The sequence below is a fragment of the Bubalus bubalis genome, chromosome 18, assembly GCF_019923935.1.
Source record: "Bubalus bubalis isolate 160015118507 breed Murrah chromosome 18, NDDB_SH_1, whole genome shotgun sequence".
Taxonomy (NCBI): Eukaryota; Metazoa; Chordata; class Mammalia; order Artiodactyla; family Bovidae; genus Bubalus; species Bubalus bubalis.
The window spans coordinates 61,771,670-61,793,302 of NC_059174.1; the positions used below are offsets into that span (position 1 = coordinate 61,771,670).

Below are 21,633 nucleotides of genomic sequence, written 5' to 3' on the forward strand. Positions count from 1 at the left end.
GCCCCAGCCTGGGGCCCAGGGAACCCCCAAGACCTGGAGAGCGAAGGGTTCACACACACGGGACACTTAACAGCTCCATAAAGTAAAATACAACAAAATGTTTAATGAGCAAATTCGTCTTAGCAAATATGAAACTGCCACAGAGAGGAGGAGAGGGACAGGGGCCACGGGGTTGGGGGCAAGTCCAGGAGACTAGAGAGAATCAACTACGTAAGAAACCAGGACACCGGGGCGAGGACCAGAGGCCAGGACGGGAGCTGTGGTCCTGAGAGGGAAGGGGCAGGGTACCGGGCCGGACAACAAAATTCAAAAGAGTTTGGCCATAAAATATAAACACGCTATGTTTCTACGGTGGGGAAGGGTAAGAGAAAGGGGGTATCCGGGAGAAGACTGCTTCAGGGAGGGGCTGTGGGGGTCCGACCCCGCCCTGCTGTCACCCCCTCCCCGCCCTTCCCTCTGTGTCTGTGGGTGCGTGTGTCTGTGTGGGTCTGTGTGCGCACTTCCCCAGTCCCCGCCCCGCCCCAACCCCAGCCCACCCCCACCCTTAATTGCTGCCATTCCAGTTGCTGCCGGCTGTCATTCGGCTGTCACTCCTCTGCCCATCGTCTTCAGAGGGGGAAAACGGGGGGAGCAGAAGGGGGAGAAGCCCCCAGCCAGCTCCGCCCCTGCCCTCCCCCGCCGCCTCTACCAGAAGTCCCGGCGGTGGTAAGAGTCGGGGTCACAGTATTTTGTGACGACCACTCTGTTGGCGAACTTGCGACCCGTCAGGCCCTGCATGGCTTTCTGGCAGTCAAACACAGAGGTAAACTCCACGAAGATCTGTAGGAACAAGACGAGGCTTGTGAAGACCCAGGCCTCTTAGCTCCCTCTCAGCAACGAGCAGCACCCACCCAAACCCAAAACTCCACGGGAGGAAGAGGGCTGGACAGCGGCCTCACTGCAGGTGCGGGGACATTCACCCAACACCCTCCAGCACCCCAGGATCAAAGAAACAGAACTCAGGGGCATGGAGAGCGGAGGCAAGCTCGAGTCAAGAGCCCAAAAGGCAGGGCACCAGGCAGGCTCAAGGAGAGCAGTCTACCTGCACCAGGCACCCCTGAGTGCTCCCCAGTGGCCATGGTGTCTTCCTGAAACAAGGGATGAAATAAGGAAGCCTCAGCAATTAGTATTCACACCCAGGCTGATTCCAAAGAAAAAACTTGAACCTTGATCTACTCAAGATCATCATCTTGCTTGAACCAGCAGCTGACAGAAGTGGAGGGAGGGGTGGACATAACCAGCCTAATTCAGAATAAGGGGAAACAGAGAATCCTAGAAAATACACCCTAATGCTTCGACAAACAAAAACGGCTTACCGAAAAAAGAAAAGTCTGAAACCAACCTGCAGGGTTCTTATTTTGATCAAACCAACTGTAAAAAGACATCTTTGAAACAGAAAGGGAACTCAAACATGCCTGGGTAGACAGATACGAAGGGTATCATGTGGGTTTTTTAAAATAAAAATGTTTTAGTCCTCTGTTTATAGTAGTTCTCAGCCAAGGTGGATGTGTCCCCAGGGGGCACTGGGCAGTCCCGAGGTGCTCTTCACCGTCACGCCAGGTACGGTGGCGTGTGGAGGCAGGATGGGGCCCAGGTGGCAGCACAGACCCCCAGACCCGAGACAGCAGTGGCTCAGATGGAGAGCAAGTGCTCGAGTGACACAAGACACACTGTTGCAGCCAAGAAACGCAGAGGAGGAGATGGGAAGCTGAGGCGGAAATTAAGACTGACAGCAAGCACCCCGGCATCCTGACACTGGCCAATGGGGCGCTCTGACCCAACTGAAGTATTATGCCATACAGTCACCATCACCCTGATGGTTTCTCTACTCCTACATATGTTTGAAAAGAATGGTAACAGTTTGGACACAAATCTCACGGGCGAATCCCAGAGACCGGGCAAGGTCTTTGTATCCATTTCCCCACCAACACCTCATGGAGGCCCCTCCCGGGTGGGCCGCCCCTCTACCAGTACACCTAGCGACCCCAGACCCCCCACTCAGAAAGCAAGTCCGTCCTGCCCCCATGCCCACAGCACCTCACTGGGACCCCAGGCCCCAGCACTGTCCCTTCGCCTCTGACCCACTCATCTCCCTGCTTCTCAGCTTCCGTTCTGCCCCGTCACCCCAAGTCTGACCACATGATGACCCCTGCCCCCAACACACACAGAGCAGATACAGGGTCCAGGGGCTGACACGCCTTCTCCCCGTCCTCCTGCCAGACAACAGCAGACGGTTCATCTGCAGAGCCCCGAAGACCACCCTGCTGTCACCCTGACCCCAGGAACTCCCAGCTCCGCAGGGCTGCACGCCCACCCCCATCTCCACTCGAAGACCTCACCGAGGTCTCCCGCGCCCACTCCGGCTAATCCCACACCCTCAGTGCCGCCTGCCTGGGACCCTCTGTGGGCCTCACCACTTGCCAACCTTTCTGCTAAACCGGGGGGCCCTGCCCTACCCCCAGCCCCCCTCAGGTCTAACAGTGTCCCGCAGACACACAGGTGAGTGGCTGGGGGATCATGAGGCGCACACACTCCCCAGGGTGCAGCGAGGTGCTGACACTGGAATGGTGGCAGGGTCAGCACACCTTGGCGGGCTGAGAATCAGAGCCTGGAAACCAGGAAGCGAACCGGGAGGAAGAGCTGGGGGTGGCCAAGTGAGCGCAGCAGAGGAGCTGGCCTGGGGACGGGGGCTGCAACTGTGCCCCCCACCCCCAGGAGAGCCGACCATGTGCACAGCGGCACGCAGGAGCAGGCTTTGCAGGAAAGCTGCTTCACTGCAGAGACAAGTGCTCAGCCACAGCATTGCATCGCTGCCTCACACACTGCCAGGGTCAGAGCAGCATGTGTGCGCGCGTGGTGTGTATGCGCGGGCACGCACCTTCCCGCAGCCAGGCACCTCCACGCCATCCACGGGCCGCGGGATCTCGATGGACTTGACGAGCCCGTACTTGCCGCACTCATCACGCACATCCTCCACAATCTCCTCATACTCCTCGTCGTCCAGCAGCTCCTCGGGCAGCACCATGTTCATCAGGCACAGCACCTCCGTCGGGTGCCCGCCCATCTGCACCTGCGAGCTCATCAGGCCGGGCACTTGCAAGGTCACGGGGGTCTGGTTGATGGTGCTCTGTGGAGGGGTGGAGGCGGGGGTCACGGGGTGCCCACCCCCGGCGTTGGGGGACCCGCACCCCTCCCCGCCCCGAGCCAATGGAAGATGACGTGCCAGGGGGCTCACCAGCGTGGCATTCTTGGCGCCCACACTCGCCCTCTGGACCAGCAGCTTCTTATCTCCCAGCTGCATCCCGTTCAGCCCCGCGATGGCCTGTGGTGAGGCGGGGGAGGGGCCGGGGCAGGGAGAGGTGGTCGGGGTCAGAGCAGGCTGAGCGGCAGACAGGGCACGGCGAAGAGGGGAGAGCTGCGAGCCCCGCGCCCCGCCCTGAGGGGAGACCACAGCGGGGCCGGGTGCGCTGGGGCCGGGCTCACCTGGTCTGTGACGTTGATGTCCACGTACTCACAGAAGGCGTAGCCCTTGGAGAGCCCAGTGGCGCTGTCCTTGACCAGGTTGAAGGCCTTGAGCGGCCCAAACGACGTCAGCAGCTCTTTGACCTGCGCGGGCCAGGGCACCGTCAGGTTTTCAGGGCAGGCCGGGGGGGTGGGGGGTGGGGGCCAGGGGTCGGGCCAGGGCGCCGTCAGCTTTTGGGGTGGGCAGGGGCCTACCTGGTCGTCGTTCAGGTAGTTGGGTAAGCCCCCGATGAACAGCTTGTGCGCAGAGTCTGGGACCACGGTGGACACGACTCCTGGTGAGGAGGGAGGGGTAGAGCAGACAGGTTGCAATTCCTGGCACGGTCATCACGGGGACCTGGGGTCTGTCTCCAGGGCGGCCTCCCTGGCCGCCAGCCCCCTCCTCACGGCGCGTGACACCAGCGGGCACAGCCGCACACTGGGCCGGCTCAGCAACCACGCTCGCCCCAAGCTGTGGGGGCTCTCAGCCCCCAGGGAGGGTCGCAAGCCACGGCCTCCCCTCACCCTTTGGCCCCAGCTCAGAGTTCCCGCCCCCCACCCCCTAACCAGGGCTCCCCAGGGGCCCCGCCTCCCCGGGCCTGCCCCCTGTGCCTCTGGGCCAGGCCCCATGGGACCTCGGGCCTGTACGTGAGGCTGGGCTGCACCCACCCCCTCAGCACTGAGCTACGTCCGGTGGGGGCCCCTCAGCGGAGCAGGCCTCAGGACCACCAGACACCCACTGGCCACAGCCCCTGCTGAGCACCCTCCCCTCCCCCCCGCCCCCTCCCGCCTCGACCCCCCAGCCCACCAGGCTCTGCAGTGCTGTCCTCCACCTCCCGGGGCCCACACTGTGGCTGACTCCTGACTGTGTTCAGGGCCCACTGCGGCCAGCCACCTGGCCTGGCCCACCTCTGCGACCCAGTGCCGGGTGGCCCAGAGGACCAGCATTCCGCCCGGAGTGAGGCTCTTCATGGGGGAAGGGGGGGGTGGATGAGAACGACAGGCCACCGAACTCCAGGCAGCCCAGCATGAGGGAGGGCAGGCCACGTCCCAGCCACCACCACCCCACCATGGTCACTCAGGGTGCCAGGAGGGCCCGCACCAGATCATACAATGCAGACTGAGGCTCTGGGCCAGCATGGGTGCCCAGAGCCCACGCCCTGCCCGGCTCTCCCGCGCTGGCACCAGCTCTGGCCTCACACATGGGCTCTGAAGCCTCCCCAGGCCCCGCAGCATCACCACCTCCTCGGCAGGAGCCCTTACTGCCCAGGCACTGGCCTGGCCTGCAGAGGCCTCTGGACCACACAGGTGCACAGCCTCAGGCCGTGCCCCTTCCATCCAGGGTCCTGAACTGTTTCTTCTCCAACCAAAAGCATCTGTTGAATTTTATCAAATGCGTCTCCCTGGGACTTCCCAGGTGGCTCAGTGGTCAAGAATCTGCTTGCAATGTGGGAGACCCGGGTTTGATCCCTGGGTCACGAATATCCTCTGCAAAAGTGAATGGTAACTCACTCCAGTGTTCTTGCCTGGAGAATCCCACGGACAAAGGAGCCTGGTGGGCTACAGTCTACAGGTTTGCAAAGAGTCAGACATGACTGAGCGACTATCACTTTCATCTCTTCAATCATACACTCGACTTCTTCGTTGGAGTAGAAAACAAAATCAAAATACTGTGTTTAAGATTTGCCTGGTGGCTCAATAGTTAAGAATCCACCCACCAACTCAGGAGACAAGGGTTCGATCCCTGGCCCAGGAAGATCCCACTTGCCTCGGGGCAACTAAGCCCACACAACACAACTACTGAAGCCCGAGAGCCCTCAAGCCCCACAAGAGAAGCCACTGCAAAGAGAAGCATTGCAACTAAACAGCCCTCAAGCAGCAACAAAGACTCGCAGAGTGAAAAATGAAATTAAAAAAAAAAAAACTCATCGTTACAGAGAAACTTTTCTGGTTTGAGAATGCTTCACCCACATGCAGAATCTGGCTTCCTACCCCCTCCACAGCCCAGGAAGCACACTCCCTGGTCACTGTGGCTGGACCCCCAGCCCCTCCGTGGAGGCTGGAGGCAAATCCCAGGAGAGGAGACCGGCCACAGTGAGAGCCAGGCTCCCACAAGAGATGGGTGACAGGCAGGCCTGCGTGCAGGGATGAGGCACCAGCTCTAACCCTGTACCACAGGAGAATCACAACAGCGCCACACCCACAGGGCACCCCCGGATGGTGCCTGGCATGGCGGGCTCAGGCCAGCCTGCGTCAATAAGACGGTAAGGACGCATTCAGGTCACCAGGAGGCACAGAAGCACATCCTGTGGCCTGATCCCCCCAGACACATGTGCACGGAAAACACGGCAAGTCAGCGGCACATCAGAGTCTCCCCCAACCTCCGGAAACTGCTGGCCTCCCCACACTCTCAGCAGGGACCAGAGAGGAGCCAGGTGGTCCCCAAGGGCCGCCCTCGCTGGGCCCCAAGCCCCTGGCTTCACAAGCACAAGGACTGCTTCCAAAAGGCGCCCTTCGGTGTGAACCTCAGCCAGCACAGCCCATGTTCTCGACCCCCAGGTATGGTGACGCCCACAACACAGGCCCACCCCTCAGCACAACCTGCAGGTCCAGTGCGGCCACGTGCCGCTCCTGCCTGGTCTGAGAGCTTTCCAGAAGGGCCTTTTACACCGTGAGTGTGACACGGCACCCAACGCCAGCATCTGTGGACATTCGGGCCCGAGTGACAGAGGAGCTTCACCAGAGACAATGCGGCTGCAAAGCACAGGGACTCTCCGGCCCATCAGAGAGCAGACTCTGGCCACCCACGTCTGCTTCGCTGTCTCCCCTACCAGAGTGGGGAGACCAGCTTCAAGCAAGGGGTCAGCAGAAGCCCTGAGACAGGAGAGGACAGCCACCCATCAGGCCCGTGGAGCTCAGTGGACACGCGGGCATCCACGTGGGCTCCAGCATGCACGCACTGACCTGGAGGCCCAGAGCATCCCACTTCTCCCAAGACCCTCGGGCTGCCCCGGCCCCCGACAGGCTGAGAGGCCCCGGGCTGGCCCTGCGCACCCCTCGGGCCCCACAGAGCCCACTCACCAGGCACGTAGACAGAAGGGTTCTCCGACATGCCCGGCAGGGGCTGGTAGTCATGAGGCCTGCGGATCTTCAGCGACTGGCCCTGGAAGATGATGCCGTCGAAGGCCATGGCCTGGGTGGTCTCATCCACTGAGCGGAACTGAATGAAAGGACAGCAAAGGAGGTGGTGAGGGGCAGGGCGAGTGGCCGGGCAGAGCCCACCCAAGGGTGCCAAGACTGCAGCTGGGTGGCGAGCAGGCTGCAGAAAGGCCCGGTGGGAACAAGGCCTGCTCACCTCTAAGAAGGCAAAGTTCTTGTCCTGGTTAATCTGCACGGCCAAGACAGGGTTGCCAGGGGCCTGTGTCAGCCCCCCCAGGCGCATCTGAGCGTTGAAAAAATCCATCATGGCCTCCTGCAGAGGAGAGAGGAGACAGGGAGGGGCGGGGAGGGGAGGTGGAGAGAGGAGGGGAAGGGTGAGAGAGGGAGACACAGAGGGGTGGGGGGAGGGGGGGACAGTGGAGTCCGGGTGGGGGCAGAGATCAGTAGTGGGGACAAACGCAGGAGAAAGATGAAAGAAATGGGGGTGGGGGGCAGCACAGGAGACAGCCAGGGGCCCCAACCGGGGAAGAAGGGAGGTCGTCAGAAAGAAGCGGGAAACAGGAGAGAGAGGCGAGAAAACAGAGACGGAAAGTACAGAAGAAACATCCAGTGGCAACAGCAGGAGAGAAATGGCATGAAGTGGAGCATCAACAGGCAGAACACACAGAGGGTCAGAGAGAAGGGGCAGGGAGGGGCGCAGGGCGGGGAGGGGGGAGAGAAGAATGATGTGGAGGGATCTGGTCCTGGAGTCGGGGGCTGGTTTATCAAATGCAGCAAAGTGCAGGTTGAGAAAGTCAGAATGGACCTTACTTGCCTTCGCCGATGGTAGCAAACTTTTTGTTGCTACGAGGGATCTCAGCCCCACAATATTTCACTTTAAAGAGAAATGGAAACAACTCTTTGATCTCGGGATTCTCGGGGGCGCCACGGGAAGGGGTAGGGAGAGGGGAGGGGACAGGAGTGGTGGGGAAGGGAGGGAGGTCAGGGCGATCAAAATCAGAGCAGCGACCATGGAGGGGTGGGGGAGAGGACGGGGAGGCGGCAGAGAACAAGAGGCGTGTCAGAGAGGCTGGGGGCGTGCGTCTGCGTGTGTGCGTGTGCATGTCTCCCTCTCTGTCTTTCTCCACACGGACTCGGACCACGGACTCGTGGGTACATTATGTGTGTGCTTGATCCCTGGGCAGCTGGAGGAGGCTGGGGAGGGGAGACGGGAGAGGGAAGAGGAGGGAGGAGAGGGCCACCCAGCCCGGCCCCTGGCTGGCTCAACTCCATCGTCCGTCGGGGAGGGGGCCGGGGGGCCTTGCAGGCGCAGAGTCTGACCCGTGCAGGCTGGGGGAGGGAACGGAGGGAGGGAGGAACAGCGGGCATAGGAAGGGGGGGCAGCGGGGGCAGGGGAGGGCAGTACCTCAGTGATGCCGAAGGGGATGTTGCCCACGTAGAGGCGCCGGGCCTGTCTGGTCATCTGGCTCCCGACCACGGGCACCGGTGTCGGTGTCACAGCCAGACCGTCGGGCGTCATGGTGGGGAGGAGGGCGGTGGCTGGAATCTGACCCGCAGCTTCAAGAGGGACAGAAGGGGTCAGAGGACGCGGCAGAGCCGGGTCTGCTGAGGGCCTCGCCCACCCCGCCCCCAGCCCAGGCGTGGAGCCCACCTTGCATGGCCTTGTACTGCATGGGGGTGATGTGCTCGAAGCCCGGCGGCGGCACGTCCCAGTATTTGCGGACCTTCTTCTTCTTCTCATGGCGGGGGGAGCGACTGGGGGAGGCGGGAGGGGAGAGCGGGGCGGGGCGACCTCAGTCTGACCAAAGGTGGGCCTGCGACCCCCCAGGCTCCCCTCGGCCCCGGCTCGGCTCTCAAGGAGAGAGAGGACACGATCAGGGCCGGCCCGTTCCGGGCAGGGGACTCTTCCCGGTGCTCGGGCAGGCGGACGAGGACAGGGCAGGGTGCGCGGGGGAGGCGGGGGAGGGCGTGGAGGGAAGGGGCAGAAGAGAAGCTCACATCAATCCACCGTGCTCCTCTTTAGCGCCTCTGGTCAAAGGTTTGCTGGGGGTGGGAGGGAAAGGTGTGGGGAGGGGTGACTGGGGACCCTCGTCTCCCCCGCACGCCACACCCCCCCGAGGGCACTGAGCCCCAGGGCTGGGGCAGGGCATCGCCCCCAAGCCCCCCAGCCACGAGGAAGGGAAGAAGGGCCGGACAGACCACCTTCCAGCTGGAGAGGCTGAGGTGGAGAGGCGGGGCGCCACCCACCCGCCCTTCCACTCGGGGCAGAGAGAACAGGGGGCAGCCTGGGAAGGGAAGAGGCGTCAGAGCAGAGAGCTGTCCTGAGAGACGCCGCCCTGCCCCAGGGAGGCAGAGCGCAGCCCGGGAAGCCGACAGAGAACCCAGACCAGACGGGGAAAGGGGGACCCTGACCCCAGACTCGCCCCCAAAACCCCCGCAGAGAGAAGAAAGCGGTCAGACTCGACAGCAGAGCCCCCAGCCCCGCGCGGAGAGGGCCCGGACGCAGCCCCGCCGCCCTGGTACCTGCGGCGCCGCCTGTCCCGAGAGGCGCTGCGCTGGTCCCGGTTGCGGCGGTCGCGGCTCCGGCTGCGGCGCTTGCGGTCCCGGCTCCGGGAGCGGCTGTGGCTGCGCTTGCGGTGCCGATTCTCCTTGTCGCGCTCTGCGGGGACAGGGCCGTGAGCTGGGCGGGGGCAGCCCGGCCGGCCCGCCCGCCCGCCCCCCCCCCGAGGCCGCGCCCCAGCCCGGGAGGCCACCCCCACGGGGAAGGGCTCGCGGAGGGCGGGGCGGCAGGCTTCCTGTCCACGCGGAGCCCGAGGGCCTTGGGGGCCGGGCGGGAGCAGTTACCTGAGGGGACAGGGCCTGGCAGGGCCCCGGGGCGTAAGGTACCTGAGTCTGCTCAGGAGGAGCTGGGGGGCCAGAGAAGACAGAGGAGGCTGGCTCCTGGTCCCCCTCCAGGGCTGAGGGGCCTGACCCAGGGTCGTCCCTGAGAGGGGCAGGGCTAGACGCTGGGGAATCAAGAGACCCAGTGATGTTTTCCTGAAGGGACCCGGCGACCCCTCAGGAGAGTCCTCCGCAACCAGCCGGCCCCACGCCCCACCTCAGGCTGGGCGGGGCCGGAGAGCCCCTGGGGGGCGGGGCACCCACCCGTCCCGTCCCGCCCACCAAGCGGAACGCCCTCCTGGGAGGCCCCACCCACCGCCCCCAGCGTCAAGGATGCAGGAGCTGGGTGGGCCCTTCGTTCAGACTGCTCCACAGCCGCTACAGATGAGGCCTTCAGCCTCCCCTCCTTCGCCCAGCAGCCCGCCACCCTCCGAGGCGCGTGGCTCCTGCCCCACGCGGTCTGTAGTCCAGTCCCTCGGTTCAAAGAGGCCACTGGTTCCTCCACTATGCTCGACCAACCCTCATACTCCAGCTCATTTTACAAGGAGGCAGGAGCAATAAGGAGAGGCTGTCAAAGCCTCGTGCGTACTGCTTCAACTCTCAAGCTCTTCCGAAGCAACTACCCGCGAACTTTTATAAATGAGTTTTAACTCATTTAACACTAAAACAAGCTACGTAAGCACCCAGAAAAGAAAAAATCCTCGTTGCAAACATTCAGATGCTGTCTAAAACCAGACTCTGCTAGTTTTCCCCCCAGGGTTACTGTGGGAAACACTTGGACGGGGGGGGGGGGAGGAGGGGGGATCGCTCACGAGAGATGAGAAAATTGAGGCTTAGGGAGGTCATGTGATTTGCCCTGGCCAAAAAGCCTGGATACAGGTGAAGCCTGAATGTGAACCCTGAAAGGTCAAGGGCAACTAGGCAGGGGCAATACCTCTAAACACGAAACAGGCAGACCCATTAGGACCTGGCTGGAACCACTAGTGATGGTGGAATTGCCTCCTCCAAGATGAAGACTAAACATGAAAAATATATCCAAGACTTGCACCAGAAGGAAACAGGAGGAATGGGCAAGCAGTGTGAGGAGCATCCTGGCCCTGGGAAGGGGATGGACGACAACGGTTCTGGGCCTCTGGCTCCCCACTGCTAAGACGGGCAGAGACCCTTCCCTGCAGCTGAGGCTCAGAAACAGACACACAGGCAGAGAGAGGTGGTCACAAAGGAAGCACTGGCGCCCGCCGGGTGTCGTGGACACAGACATGGAACCCAGGTCTCAGGGGCTGAGGCCTGGAGGAGGCAGGACCGCCAAGACAGACTCGGGCAGAGCAGCATGAGGGCAAAGCTGCCCCATAAGGCAAGGGTAACCCCTACACCCACCCCAGAAAAAAAAAAAAAAACAACACACACACACACAATGATCCAACACACATCAAACAGGAAGGGAGCTATGGCTGCTCTAAATGCCACAGCCACGTCGTTATGGGAACAACTCGCCAACCCCAGGGACATGCCCAGGCTGAGGGCCTGGCCTCCCAGGGCAGAGGGGACACCCAGGCAGAGACCAGAGCGCGGGTGTCAGTGCCCCAGGGCAGCTCCATCAGCTCTGGCTGTCCAGACTGGCAGGACGCGGCTCTGCAGGCCCGCAGACTCAGGGGCCGTTTCAGCTATCCTGCACAAAACCGTGCAACAGCAACCAAACCTCTAGACCTGTTTTCTCCTCTTATTTAAATGAGGCTCGCGGGCACCCCCAGGTGTACGGCTTGGGGACATCTGCTGGAAATGCGACTCCACATTTCCTCCCTGAGTGAGCCCTCACACTACGAACGATTTCACCGTTGAAAGGGTATCACTTATCCCGCACTTAAAGGAGGCCAAGCACACACTGTCAGCATGTTGCCCCGCTGAATCTCAGCTCTGCCTCTGATCAGCTGAAATCTGGGAAAGCTTTTATTCTTGAGCCGTTTCCTCCTCTGCGAAGGGCAGGAAATCACTTCAGTCTCACGGAGCTGTTACAAGAACCCACTTAGGACAACTGCAGAAGAGCTTAGCAATGTGCGTGACACATTGTGGTGGGTGCTGTAAACGTAACTATTATTACTATCATCTGTTAATTGACCAAAGTTCTAGCGACCAAAAAAAAGGGGGGAGGGGGCAGTCTACTAACTACATGAGGAAAAAACAGGCCCACAAATACTCAGTAACTAATTAGGTGCTAGAACCCACGTCTGCTCCCCTCCAAAGCCCATGCTGTTAAGCAGTGCATCGTGTATGTGACAGACAACCTGTGCGTACGGTTCCCCAGGCACAGACTACTGATCCAGCCACCCCTCCCCAACTTCAGGCTGGGCCGAAAGGTGAATCCCAGCGCCCCTCACTCAGCGTTCCAGACACAAGGACAGTAAACCTCAAGCCCGCCACCTTCCCTCGACCTAAATTTAAGTTTGTTCACTCTCAAACCGGATTAAGGCAAGGAAACCTGCTAACTGTCCTACACCTCTCCCAGCGCTAACGTTCTTGGGGTCCCCAAACTAATCACGGCCCCGTGCTTGGATTCGGCGTCTCCCGAGGGGGACGCTCCTCCCACCCCCCAAAGTGAAGCGAGCCCCCTCCTCGCTCAGTGCCCAAGAGTCCGCTCCACGCTGAGATTTAGGAGGCTGGCGCGATCGTGCAGGCCGTGGGGAGCGATGACAGGCAAACACTCCGCACTGCGACCGCCGGGGGAGCCAGGGCCCCGAGAAGGGGTGCGGGAGGGGCACGGAGCACGGACAATGCGGCCTCTTCCACCGGCGCCGACCCTGGCGCCCGACCCCAGCGGCCCGCGGGGCCCCGGCGGCCAGTGAACAGGACGAGAGGCAAAGGCGCCGGGGTGAGAGGTGTTCCCCACGCGGCACTGCCAGCGCCCACGTGAAGGGGGACCCACAACCGCCATTTTGGAACAAAGGGGGCGTGGAGAACCAGGCCGAAGAACCAGCCGGAAGCGGAAGTGCCAGGGCGTCGGGCGAAAAGGAGGAGTTGCGGGAATCATCTATACAATCTCCTTTCCAGATTAAAAAACGCATAAATCCATGAGGTGACACCAGGCGAGCCCGCCGCGCCAGCGCCGCCTCCAAAGCGGACCACTCTGGGAGCTGAGCGGAGCGCGGCGCGCATGCGTCCGGGTCGGCGCCCGCCGCCCCCTCCCCGCCGCGCGGTCATGTGAGCGAGGCGCGCGCTGCGGGACGTGGGGGGGGGGGGGGGTGCGCCGCGCGGCCCTGAGAAGAGGGGGAAGCGACGGGGAAAATGGCGGGGGACACGGAGGGAAGCCAAGAGCCGCCCCGCCCGCTGCCCCTCTCCCCCGGCGCTCTCACCTTGCTTATTCTCGTTGAGCTGCCGCTCGAACTCGTCGAAGTCCGACATACTGAGGCGGCCGCGTAGGGCGCTGTGCAGCTTTCGCTTCGCCTTGCCGCGCGCCCGCTCCGGCCGCTTCGGCTACTTCCGCCGCTAGCTTCGGCTACTTCCGGCCGCCGCCGGCGCTCCGCCACCTCCTACCTAATCAAGGCCTGGCTGCCCGCCCCGCCCCGCCCCGGCTCCGCCCCTCCCCGCCTGCGCGCCCGCGAGGTGCCCCTCCCCCCAGGGTCTGGCTCCGAAACGCGTCGGCTATTTCCGGACCGTAGAGGAAAGCGTCCGGAGCGGGGACTACGGCTGCTTCCGAAAACACCCGAAGTGAGGGTTTCACGGACTCTCCCAAGTTTTCGTAACTTTTCGGATATTAGCTCTTCCACGTTCGGATGTTTTCGGAGGTCCTCGCGTTCCTCTACACCCAGCCCCCTCTAAGAATCCGGCTTCTTCTGAAAATTCAAACCGTCCCTTTAACTGCTTGCGCTGATTCTCCCCGCTCTTCTCCGCCGGCCCAGTCCAAGCGAATCGGCTACTTCCGACAGTCCTAACCGTCCAGGATTCGGCACTTTCCGAAGGTTTCCAGCGCTCGCCTTCGGACCCAGTCAGAGATCAAGCTGTTTCCAAACTTCGGCTCCTTCCGGAGATTCCAGTGGCACCCTCCTCCCCTCCCGGAGAACTTCGGCTCCTTCCGCCACCACTTCGGGAAGACCCCCCCCCCCCACTCACGGGTGACAGCTTCGGCTTTTTCCGTCAGTGCTTCGGCTCCTTCCGGCTCCGGGAACCGAAAAGGGAGGGAGGACGGAGGCGAGGTGGGTCAGGGGAGAGGAAACGGAGAAGGGCAGCGTCCCAGCTCTCGGCACCTGACTCTCCGGGTGGGGAAAGGGGAGGAAAAAAAGGGCCGCTCCTGCGGAGGGCCTAAGAAGGCTGCGCGGGACAAAAGCAGCCAGCGGGGTAAAGGGTGCGCGCGGCCGCTGCGGAGGTTGCCAGCGCGGCTTTGTGCGCCTGCGCACGTTGAAAGCGGGCGGGAGGCGGGGGGAGGCCGAGATGGGCTTCTGCGCCTGCGTAGACGTCGGTCTGAGGCGAGGTTTCTCAGCTGCTCCAGAAGGGCACCCCCCACCCCCGCTTCCAGAGCCCTCAGCGCGCGTGCGCGAGTCTTCCCATTCCCCCGGGGAGGGCACCGCTTTCCCGACCGTTAAGCAAGGCCGCCCCCCTCTACTAGTTGCCGTGGCGATCGCACAAGCGCGCTCGCCCCGCCGCGCAGGCGCCGCGAGCGACGCAGCGGACACTTCCGGGAGATGGATAATCTCGCGATACCGCCTCCTAGCGGAGTCGTCAACTCGCAGGTTTCCGGCTGCCCGGGTCGGCCACCTCCGCTGGAGGTCTCATGGTCTCTCGTCCTGCCGCCGCGTCTCTGGTCCCAGTAGCCCAGCGGGTGGTGCTCACGCACTTTCCCCGGAGTGCTGCCCCGCCCCCGAGTTCCCCAGGGCACAGCTGCCTCCCCTCCCCCCCCCCCCGGCCTTTGCGGGGGGCTAATTACACCCTGTCTCGCCCAGTTCCCCGGCTCCCGCCTGACGGTCCGCGTTCCGGAATCCTCCAGAGCCCCCGTCACCGTCTCCGCGGCAACGGCCACCCCCTGCCCAGGAAAAGGCCGGGGCCTAGTTTATTCCAAATTTTATCATCTTTTTAATTTAAATTATCTTAATAGCTCTGTCTCACGTGGACTCGGGCGGTCTCGGAAGGCGGGTAGGAAGCTCGCTGCGGGGCTGGGGTGCGGACGGGGTATGTACAGTGGCCTCGTCCCGCAGTCTTCCCAGGAGAGAGGGCCCAGCGAGGGCAGGATGGTGCCGCTCAGATGCGGGGGTGCCAGTGGTCAGGGAAGACAGAACCGGGCCCTGGATGGTGGTTCTCTTGGAAGCGGGACTAGGCGAGGACCGCCCCCAACCCAGGGAAGGCGGAGGGCAGGGTAGACTCTAGGGCTGTGAGAGACCCAGGGGACAGACCTATATACAGGGGGCCTGGGGAGGGGGTGGCGGTCCGAGCGGAAACGAGCTGCCCTCGTGGGGGCCCACCGCCCGTGCACACGCGGGCCCCGAGCGCCGGGAGAGGGAAGCAGGAGCTGGAGGGCGGGCGCCAGGCCAGGTCGGGTGGGATCACCGCTTGAAGCGGTACGTGATGGGAAGCAGCAGCTTGCTCTTCTTGAGGGCCTGCACCTTCTTGAGGGTCTCCTCGTCCAAGGCCAGGAAGCAGCGGCGCGAGTACTCGAGCAGGCGCTCCTTGGAGGGGTCGAACTCGCCCACCTCAGCCAGCTTCTCCGGGGCCACGATGAGCAGCTCCGCGATGGGCGTGGTCAGCGCCACCGTGTTGCGGTCCACTCGGTGGTGCTCGAAGGCCCGAGACATGCTCTTCAACTTCTGGAAGGTGCCCAGGATCTTCTTGTAGCGGCAGAGGACCCCATCCGCGTCCTTCACTGCAAGCCGAGGGCAGGGGAGAGAGTTGGGGGTACAGAGACGGGGCGGGGGCGGGGGGGGGGGGGGGGGGCGGGGCGGGGAGGCAGAAAGGGGAAGCAGGAAGCCCAGGAGGCTAGCTGTGAGTTACAGAAGGTGGGAGAAGGGGAGACAAGCAGGCCCGGGGAGGGCCGGAGTGCGGGGAAGGGCTGCGTTCCTCCCAGTCCTCCTGGGCTACTGCCGCCTCCCCCGGAGCCTGACGCTCCAGAGAGGCAGCTGCGAGGGTGGGCCATAACTCCAGGACTATAAACCACGACCACCCACGGAGGCCCAGACAGTCAACCAGGTCTGATCTGGTCTGTTTGCCGATGGAGGGGTAGGGAGAGGGGAGCTCACACAGACCCCCAGCCCCGCGCGTCCCCCACTCACCCCGCTGCCTCTCCCGGGCCTTGGGCTTCCCGAAGCGCCGCCGGCCTGGGCCTCCTTTCTGCTTCTGCCTCTTCCTCTCCACGGTGCTGCCTTCTTCAGATGCTCCGCTGAGGGAGGAGGCAGCTGACTCGGGGTCTGAGGCCTCGCCCCCGGTCCCCCCTCGGCCGTCCCCCTCGGCCCGCCGAGGCCCGGGCTTCCCCCGGCAGTGGTCGTCTGGAGAGAGGCGGGAAGACACGCACACGCATGAACTGCGGGAACAGGACAGCGAGGGGCGGGTAGCAGGTCACAGAGTCCCCAGGAAAGGAGGTCTCCCAGGAGGAAGTGCAGCACAGACGCCCAGCTGAACACAGTACACTAGGCCGGGATTTGGGGGTCCTGGGTGGGGCGTGGCCTGAGGATGCTCAGACTTGGTGCAAGAGGTCTGGGGGAGGGGCCCGGTGGACCAGGCCAGTACCACGGGGACCTCAGCAGAGTGATTTTGTGGGGTTCTCATAGTGGGGGAGTTTTCTGGGGACCCAGTGAGGCCTCCAGAAGAGTGGAGGCAGGCAAGGCCTCGCTGGGAGTGTAGGGTTCATACCCCGAGAGAAATAGTGTCTGGGTCTAGTCCCCTGGGAAGGGCATGCCCCCACCCTTACCCAGACCAGGAAGCTGCCCAGGTTCTAATGCAGGCCCTCCCTCTTGACAGCGGGTTCGGAGCCCGGTGCTGGTCTTCCCACGAAGAAAGTCCAGGGGCCCCTGCCCCTGACCATCCTGCGTGGGTTTCCCCAGCATCCGGGACGGATGGTGGTAGGCCCCAGCAACCCAGGCTAGAGGTGGCGCCAGAGCACAGGGGTCCCCAGTGAGGTAGGTGTTGAGAAAAACCGCAGGGCCCTCGCCCTAACTCTCAGATGACTTCCCAGAGAGGGAAGTGGAAGCTTTCGAGGGAGCCAGCAAGGGGTTGACCACCAGTGAGGGAGAGGAGAGGCAGGATCCTCCAGGCCACTGCTAAAGATGCGGGGCAGGAAAGCCCCCGTGGGGAGGGGTAGGGGCAGTGCTCAGGACCCAGACAAGCAGGCCATAGTCCCGCCCATCAGCAGAAGAACTCAAGCAGGAAGGAGGCTGGGCTTGGAGCCCATGGAGAGCCACCAAAGGAGAAGTGTGAATGCAAGAGCACGGTGTCCCTGAGAAGGGTGGAGCTGGGCCCCCTGGGGAGGAGGGGACGCCCTCACCTGCGTCCAGGCGGGCAGAGGAAATGAACTTGTCCAGCTGGCACCGCAGAAAGTCCCGCTCCTCCTCCAGGTCCTCAATGCGCTTCTGCAGCCAGGAGTTCCTCTCCAGGGCCAGGTGCAGCTGGGCCCGGACGCTGTTCATCAGGGCCGCTGTCGGGGAAGCAGCCTCCGACGGCTCTAGGGGCGGTCGGCCCTGGTCACACCCCAGGCCTCAAGGACCCTGGCTGAACCCCCATGGGACTCAGTCCCCCTCCAGTCCACTCACCCTCGAAGTTCCCCCTAGAGGGGCTCAGGCTGTAAAAGATCTGCGGGTCCAGGTGGGGCGTCTCATCGAAGGGGATGGAAATCTCCAAGGCCTCGCTGTCCTTCTTCACTGGAGAAGAGAGGCTAAGCTCACCCAAGGGAGGTCCTGGGGCCTCGGACCAGACCCCAGCCAGGGAGGAAAGGGCAGGGACAGGGGTGGGTGGAGCAGGGCCCGGGTTCCTCACCTGGCCTCCTCCGGCTGTTCATGGCGCGGCCTTCTGCAGACCCCGGCAGCTGAGCGCCTCAGGGCCACTGGACAAAAAGGGCAGCCACAGATGGAGGAACACTGACGGGCTTCTGGGGGGCATTCCGGGGGACCTGGGGCTCTCGACATGGGGAGGGCTGTTTGAAGGCCGGGACTCGTGGGTCTGACGGAGGCCGGCAGACTAAGGACACCTGGGGTTACAAACTCCCAGGCTCTAGGGAGTGGGGAGCTGGAGGAAGGAGGACCCGTGGGGTCGACGGAGCAGGGTTCTCCTGGTCGAAGTAGGCCGACAGGGTCTCAACACAGGTCACTGGCCTAGGAGAGTGCCCCAACTTCCAGGCGCTGGGTGGAGACCCCAGCCACGGGCGGGCCTCCCCGCCCACGGGTAACCCCCCGGGCTCGTGCGGGCGAGCACCGGCCTGTCGCCCGCGGGGGGCTGGGCGCGCGCGGCGCGGGAGAAGGTCACGCGTGGGGATGCGCCGCCCCCGCCCTTTGTCCCGCGGGCGGGAGGTCGGGCGGCGGCGAGTGGTCCCCGCGGGGGATGCGCCTGGCCGCAGGTGCGGACGCGGCCACCACCCCCCAGTGCCCGGGGGCGGGCTGTCCGGGGCCCCCCGCTCACCCACCCGCGCGCGGAATCCGGCCCGGGGACCGACGGCGGCGGCGCCCATGCCCGGCGCCGGGGAGCGTCTGCAAAGTGTGACGGGGAGCGAAAGGAAGCGACCACCCACCCGCGGGAGGGGCGGAGGCGGCGGTGAGTCTCGGAGACGGGCGACGAGGAGGGCCGGCAGCCGGAGCCTCCCGGTGCGCAGGTGGCCTGCCTCCTCTCAGAGTCCCGGGTCCCCGGTGAGCCGGCCGTTTGCGGCGGAGACTCGGGCCGCACTTGCGCGATGGCCCCTTGCAGCACTTACCCGCCGCCCCCCCCCCCCCCCCCCCCCCCCCCCCGCCCTCGGCGAAGCCTGGTCAGGGAACGTCACGAAATTCCCAATTCCTGGAGAGCTGGCGGCGCCCGGGGTCACCCGAGTGGGTGAGGAGGCGCCGGGTCGGGTTTGGGCGAGGCAGGGAGACGTAGGGAACAGCCGGGAAGGTTGAGGATCCCCTTAAGAGAGATGCTGAGAACTGGCCGCAGTGGACCCCCGCGACCCGTTCCTGTATCTCCCCTGGGCTGAGCACGCAGGACCCCAGGCTTCCCGGGGCCCTTAGAGTAGTGAGTTACCCCTCCCCGAAAATAAAGGCCTAAAAACCAGTCCCTGCCCCCGTGTTATTAAGAGCTGGCTTTGCAACTTTCGGGACCTAGATTCCAGTCCTGGCCGCACCTTCGCAGCCTCGGTTTTCTCACCTGTAAAGTGGGGCGATTATAATCCCTTTTAGGTCTGTTGTGGGGATAGAATGATACGACGCTCAGCCCAGCGCCTGGCCGGGGCCAGAACTCAAGCTCGGGACCCTATGAGTGTTATCTGGAGTCAGATTATGGGACGCTCCCTCTCTAGGGAGTAGAGACAGCTGGTTTTCTCCTCCACCCAACAAGAGGTTGGAAGAGATGAGGCCTAGCACAGTGCCTGACACAACTCCGACACGCAAAGAAAACTCGGTGAAAGGGCAGGTGTTTATTCGGCTTCTGCCCCAGCGCCACCTGCCTCTCCTCCCTCTCTCCGGTAGCTTCCGTGCTCCAGAATTCCTACCGGCCCTTAAGAGAGCAGTGCTTTTTAACTTACAGCTGGAGAGTCGAACCGTCTTGGCCACACGCCCCTCACTTCACTACAGGTGTCAAAACGTGCAGGGGGAGGCACCTGCCCTAGTTCGGTGTCTTTCAAACGACATATTCATGCGCAGAAAATTTAATATGGTAGAATGAAATTTGTAATCAGCAGATATGAAATAGATGGAAAAAAAATATGAGAGGACTGCACGCAGAAGTAACTATTGTTAAACCTTTGTTTTGCATGTATTTTGTGTACCTGTATACCGGGTTGCCGTATAAAATGTGTTTCTTACAATGGGTCGTGGTTTTTAGAAAGTTAAGATTAAAAACATTCTGCCTCAATGACACAGGTGGTCAGGAGCCAAGCTCGGATGAGCCCCATCACAGGCCAACCTTCCCATTCCCCAGCCAGGTGGGCCAGGCACTTGCAAAGTCTCCCTGCCAGGCAGTGGGCAGAGACAGTCTCCCAGAACCGACCTCGGGTGCTGAAAGTGGACCACGTGTTTACTGAGTGAGTGTCCAGTCTCCACCTCTGGCTGGGGAGTGGGAGGCAAGTCTGGGGCCCTTTCCCCCAGCATTGCACGTTGTGGGGGGAGGGGGCGGGTCTCAGGAAGACAGTGCAGATTCCTGATGGCCCCCAGGCACAGTTCTCAGGCCCTAGATCGGTAACACATGGCACTCTTGCGCCCCATCGGGCCCAGACTAACCCGGCCCAACCCCGGCAGTCAGGGCTCAGTCGTGGAATCGCTGGTGTCTCTGAGGTTAGAGGGTTCCATTCAGGAAACGTGGGGTCTTGCTCTCATCCTATCTCCCAAACACCCGGAGATGACTGCAGGACTTCTCCTTAAGGCCGGGGTCGGCCTCCCCGCAGCGGTGGGTCTGTTTGTGTCCAGGGCCCCCTGGTGTTCGCCGGCTGTCTGAGGACAACAGGTGTCCATGTGCACACACCCCCGCCCCGAGAATCCCGCGGTACCTGGGGGGCCCCCCGCAGCCTGGCTCAGGGGTGCTTCCACCGCGTGTGCTTCTGCAGCGTGTTCTGCTCCATGAACCGGCGCGGGCAGTGCGGGCACTGGTAAGGGCGCTCCCCGGAGTGGACCCGGCTGTGCTGGGCCAACTCGCCCGCCTCTCGGAAGCGGCGAGGGCAGAGTGGGCAGCCGTGGGGCCGCCCGCCGCCTGCCCGGTGAATGGAGTGGTGGCGCGCCAGATGGCTGGCCCGCTTGAATGCCTTCCCGCAGGTGTCGCACTCGAAGGGCTTCACCTCAGAGTGGGTGATGCTGTGCCGCTGCAGGTAGGACATGTACTCGAAGACACGGGAGCACACGGGGCAGCTGTAGCATTTTTTCTGGGCCGACGCCCCATCGGGCCCGGACTCCCTCTGAGACTCCTCGTCCACCAGCACGGTGTACGGGACGCCCTGGGTGTCTATGAGCAGGTAGTGGTTGGGCCTGGAAGAAGAGGGCGAGGTCTGGGGACATCCTGTGGAGCAGGAAGGTCCGGGCTCTGGGGACCCGCCTGTCCGAGGGGGAGGGGCCTGCATGGCCTCAGCGGAGGGAAACGCCGGGGGCCGGGAGCCGGGGGCCGGCAGCACCAGCATCCGGAGGGGTGGCTGAGGCCTGGGGGGGTGGGAGACAGGACGAGGAGGTCACGCGGAGGCGGGAAGCTCGGCCCCACGAGCTCCGTCCTTCCCGCTCTGCGTGCCCTGCTCCGGACCGCTGCATCCTCTGCAGCGCTACCCTGACTCCGTGACCCTCTGAGGTTCCAAGGCGCCCCCTCCTCGAGACACCTCTCCGTTCCTTCCCACCGCCGACCGCAGGCACGGGATGTCTTTGTGGCTGTCTGCCCTCCTCAGCTCACAAGTCGCCCGGAGGCCCCACCCATCAGGCCTCCAGGCCGCTGACCCGGCCGTGGGGGTCAGTGCCCGCTCCGGGCGCCCCCTCGGCCTGTGCCCGAGCCCTCTCGGGTGCGCGGCCGCGTCGGGAGCCCTGTGTCCTCCCCCGCCCCCAGGCCCCTGTGCGTTCCGTCCGGGGCACGCCCACCCGCCCCCACTCCCGGCAGCCTGCCCGCGCTCCGCAGGCCTCCGCCCCGGCCTCTCCGCGAGCCCCGCCCCGCCCCGCGCTCGGGGGCCCGCGCGCCCTGCCCCGCCCCGCGGCCCGCTCCAGCTCCCGCCCGCCTCCCGGCCCCCGTACCCGGTGCAGCAGCTTCTCGGGTCCGGGTGGCTCCTGATCGGCTCCGGGCTCCCCGCGTAGGTGCAGACGGCGGCAGGCCGGGGCGCTCGGGGCGTCCCCCGGGAGCTGGCGGCGCCGACGAGGGGCGGAGAGGACCGGGGGACGGAGGAGAGGGTCCAGGGCAAGGCGGTGGGGGCGGGGCGGGGCGCCCGGGCAACCAGGA

At 63.7% G+C, this 21,633-nt stretch overlaps 3 protein-coding genes across 8 annotated transcripts; all 3 read right to left on the bottom strand.

Moving 5' to 3' along the window:
• Positions 1 to 78: 78 nt before the first annotated feature.
• On the bottom strand, positions 79 to 13,447 carry U2AF2 (U2 small nuclear RNA auxiliary factor 2). 2 transcript variants are annotated; one of them, XM_006064040.4, is made up of 12 exons: positions 12,927 to 13,447; positions 9,223 to 9,358; positions 8,698 to 8,742; positions 8,351 to 8,454; positions 8,105 to 8,256; positions 6,896 to 7,012; positions 6,622 to 6,760; positions 3,757 to 3,836; positions 3,523 to 3,645; positions 3,275 to 3,361; positions 2,918 to 3,166; positions 79 to 819 (listed from the first exon to the last, which is right to left on the bottom strand). In XM_006064040.4, the coding sequence occupies exons 1-12, from the start codon at positions 12,973 to 12,975 to the stop codon at positions 685 to 687; spliced, it is 1,416 nt and encodes a 471-aa protein (XP_006064102.1). In that variant the 5' UTR covers positions 12,976 to 13,447; the 3' UTR covers positions 79 to 684. The 2 variants fall into 2 exon arrangements, with proteins under 2 accessions (XP_006064102.1, XP_006064101.1); XM_006064039.4 differs by having other exon boundaries at positions 3,263 to 3,361.
• Positions 13,448 to 14,775: 1,328 nt separating this feature from the next.
• Positions 14,776 to 21,519, bottom strand: CCDC106 (coiled-coil domain containing 106). 5 transcript variants are annotated; one of them, XM_025269629.2, is made up of 6 exons: positions 21,432 to 21,519; positions 17,527 to 17,593; positions 17,304 to 17,411; positions 17,039 to 17,215; positions 15,831 to 16,043; positions 14,776 to 15,424 (listed from the first exon to the last, which is right to left on the bottom strand). In XM_025269629.2, exons 2-6 carry the CDS (start codon positions 17,546 to 17,548, stop codon positions 15,108 to 15,110), a joined length of 837 nt encoding a protein of 278 aa, XP_025125414.1. In that variant the 5' UTR covers positions 17,549 to 17,593; positions 21,432 to 21,519; the 3' UTR covers positions 14,776 to 15,107. The 5 variants fall into 5 exon arrangements, with proteins under 5 accessions (XP_025125414.1, XP_044786843.1, XP_025125413.1 ...); XM_044930908.1 differs by lacking the exon at positions 21,432 to 21,519 and adding an exon at positions 18,883 to 19,018; XM_025269628.2 differs by lacking the exon at positions 21,432 to 21,519 and adding an exon at positions 18,275 to 18,411.
• On the bottom strand, positions 19,465 to 21,564 carry ZNF581 (zinc finger protein 581). The gene is made up of 2 exons (XM_006064036.3): positions 21,432 to 21,564; positions 19,465 to 20,858 (listed from the first exon to the last, which is right to left on the bottom strand). Exon 2 carries the CDS (start codon positions 20,837 to 20,839, stop codon positions 20,243 to 20,245), a length of 597 nt encoding a protein of 198 aa, XP_006064098.1. The 5' UTR covers positions 20,840 to 20,858; positions 21,432 to 21,564; the 3' UTR covers positions 19,465 to 20,242.
• Positions 21,565 to 21,633: the final 69 nt, after the last annotated feature.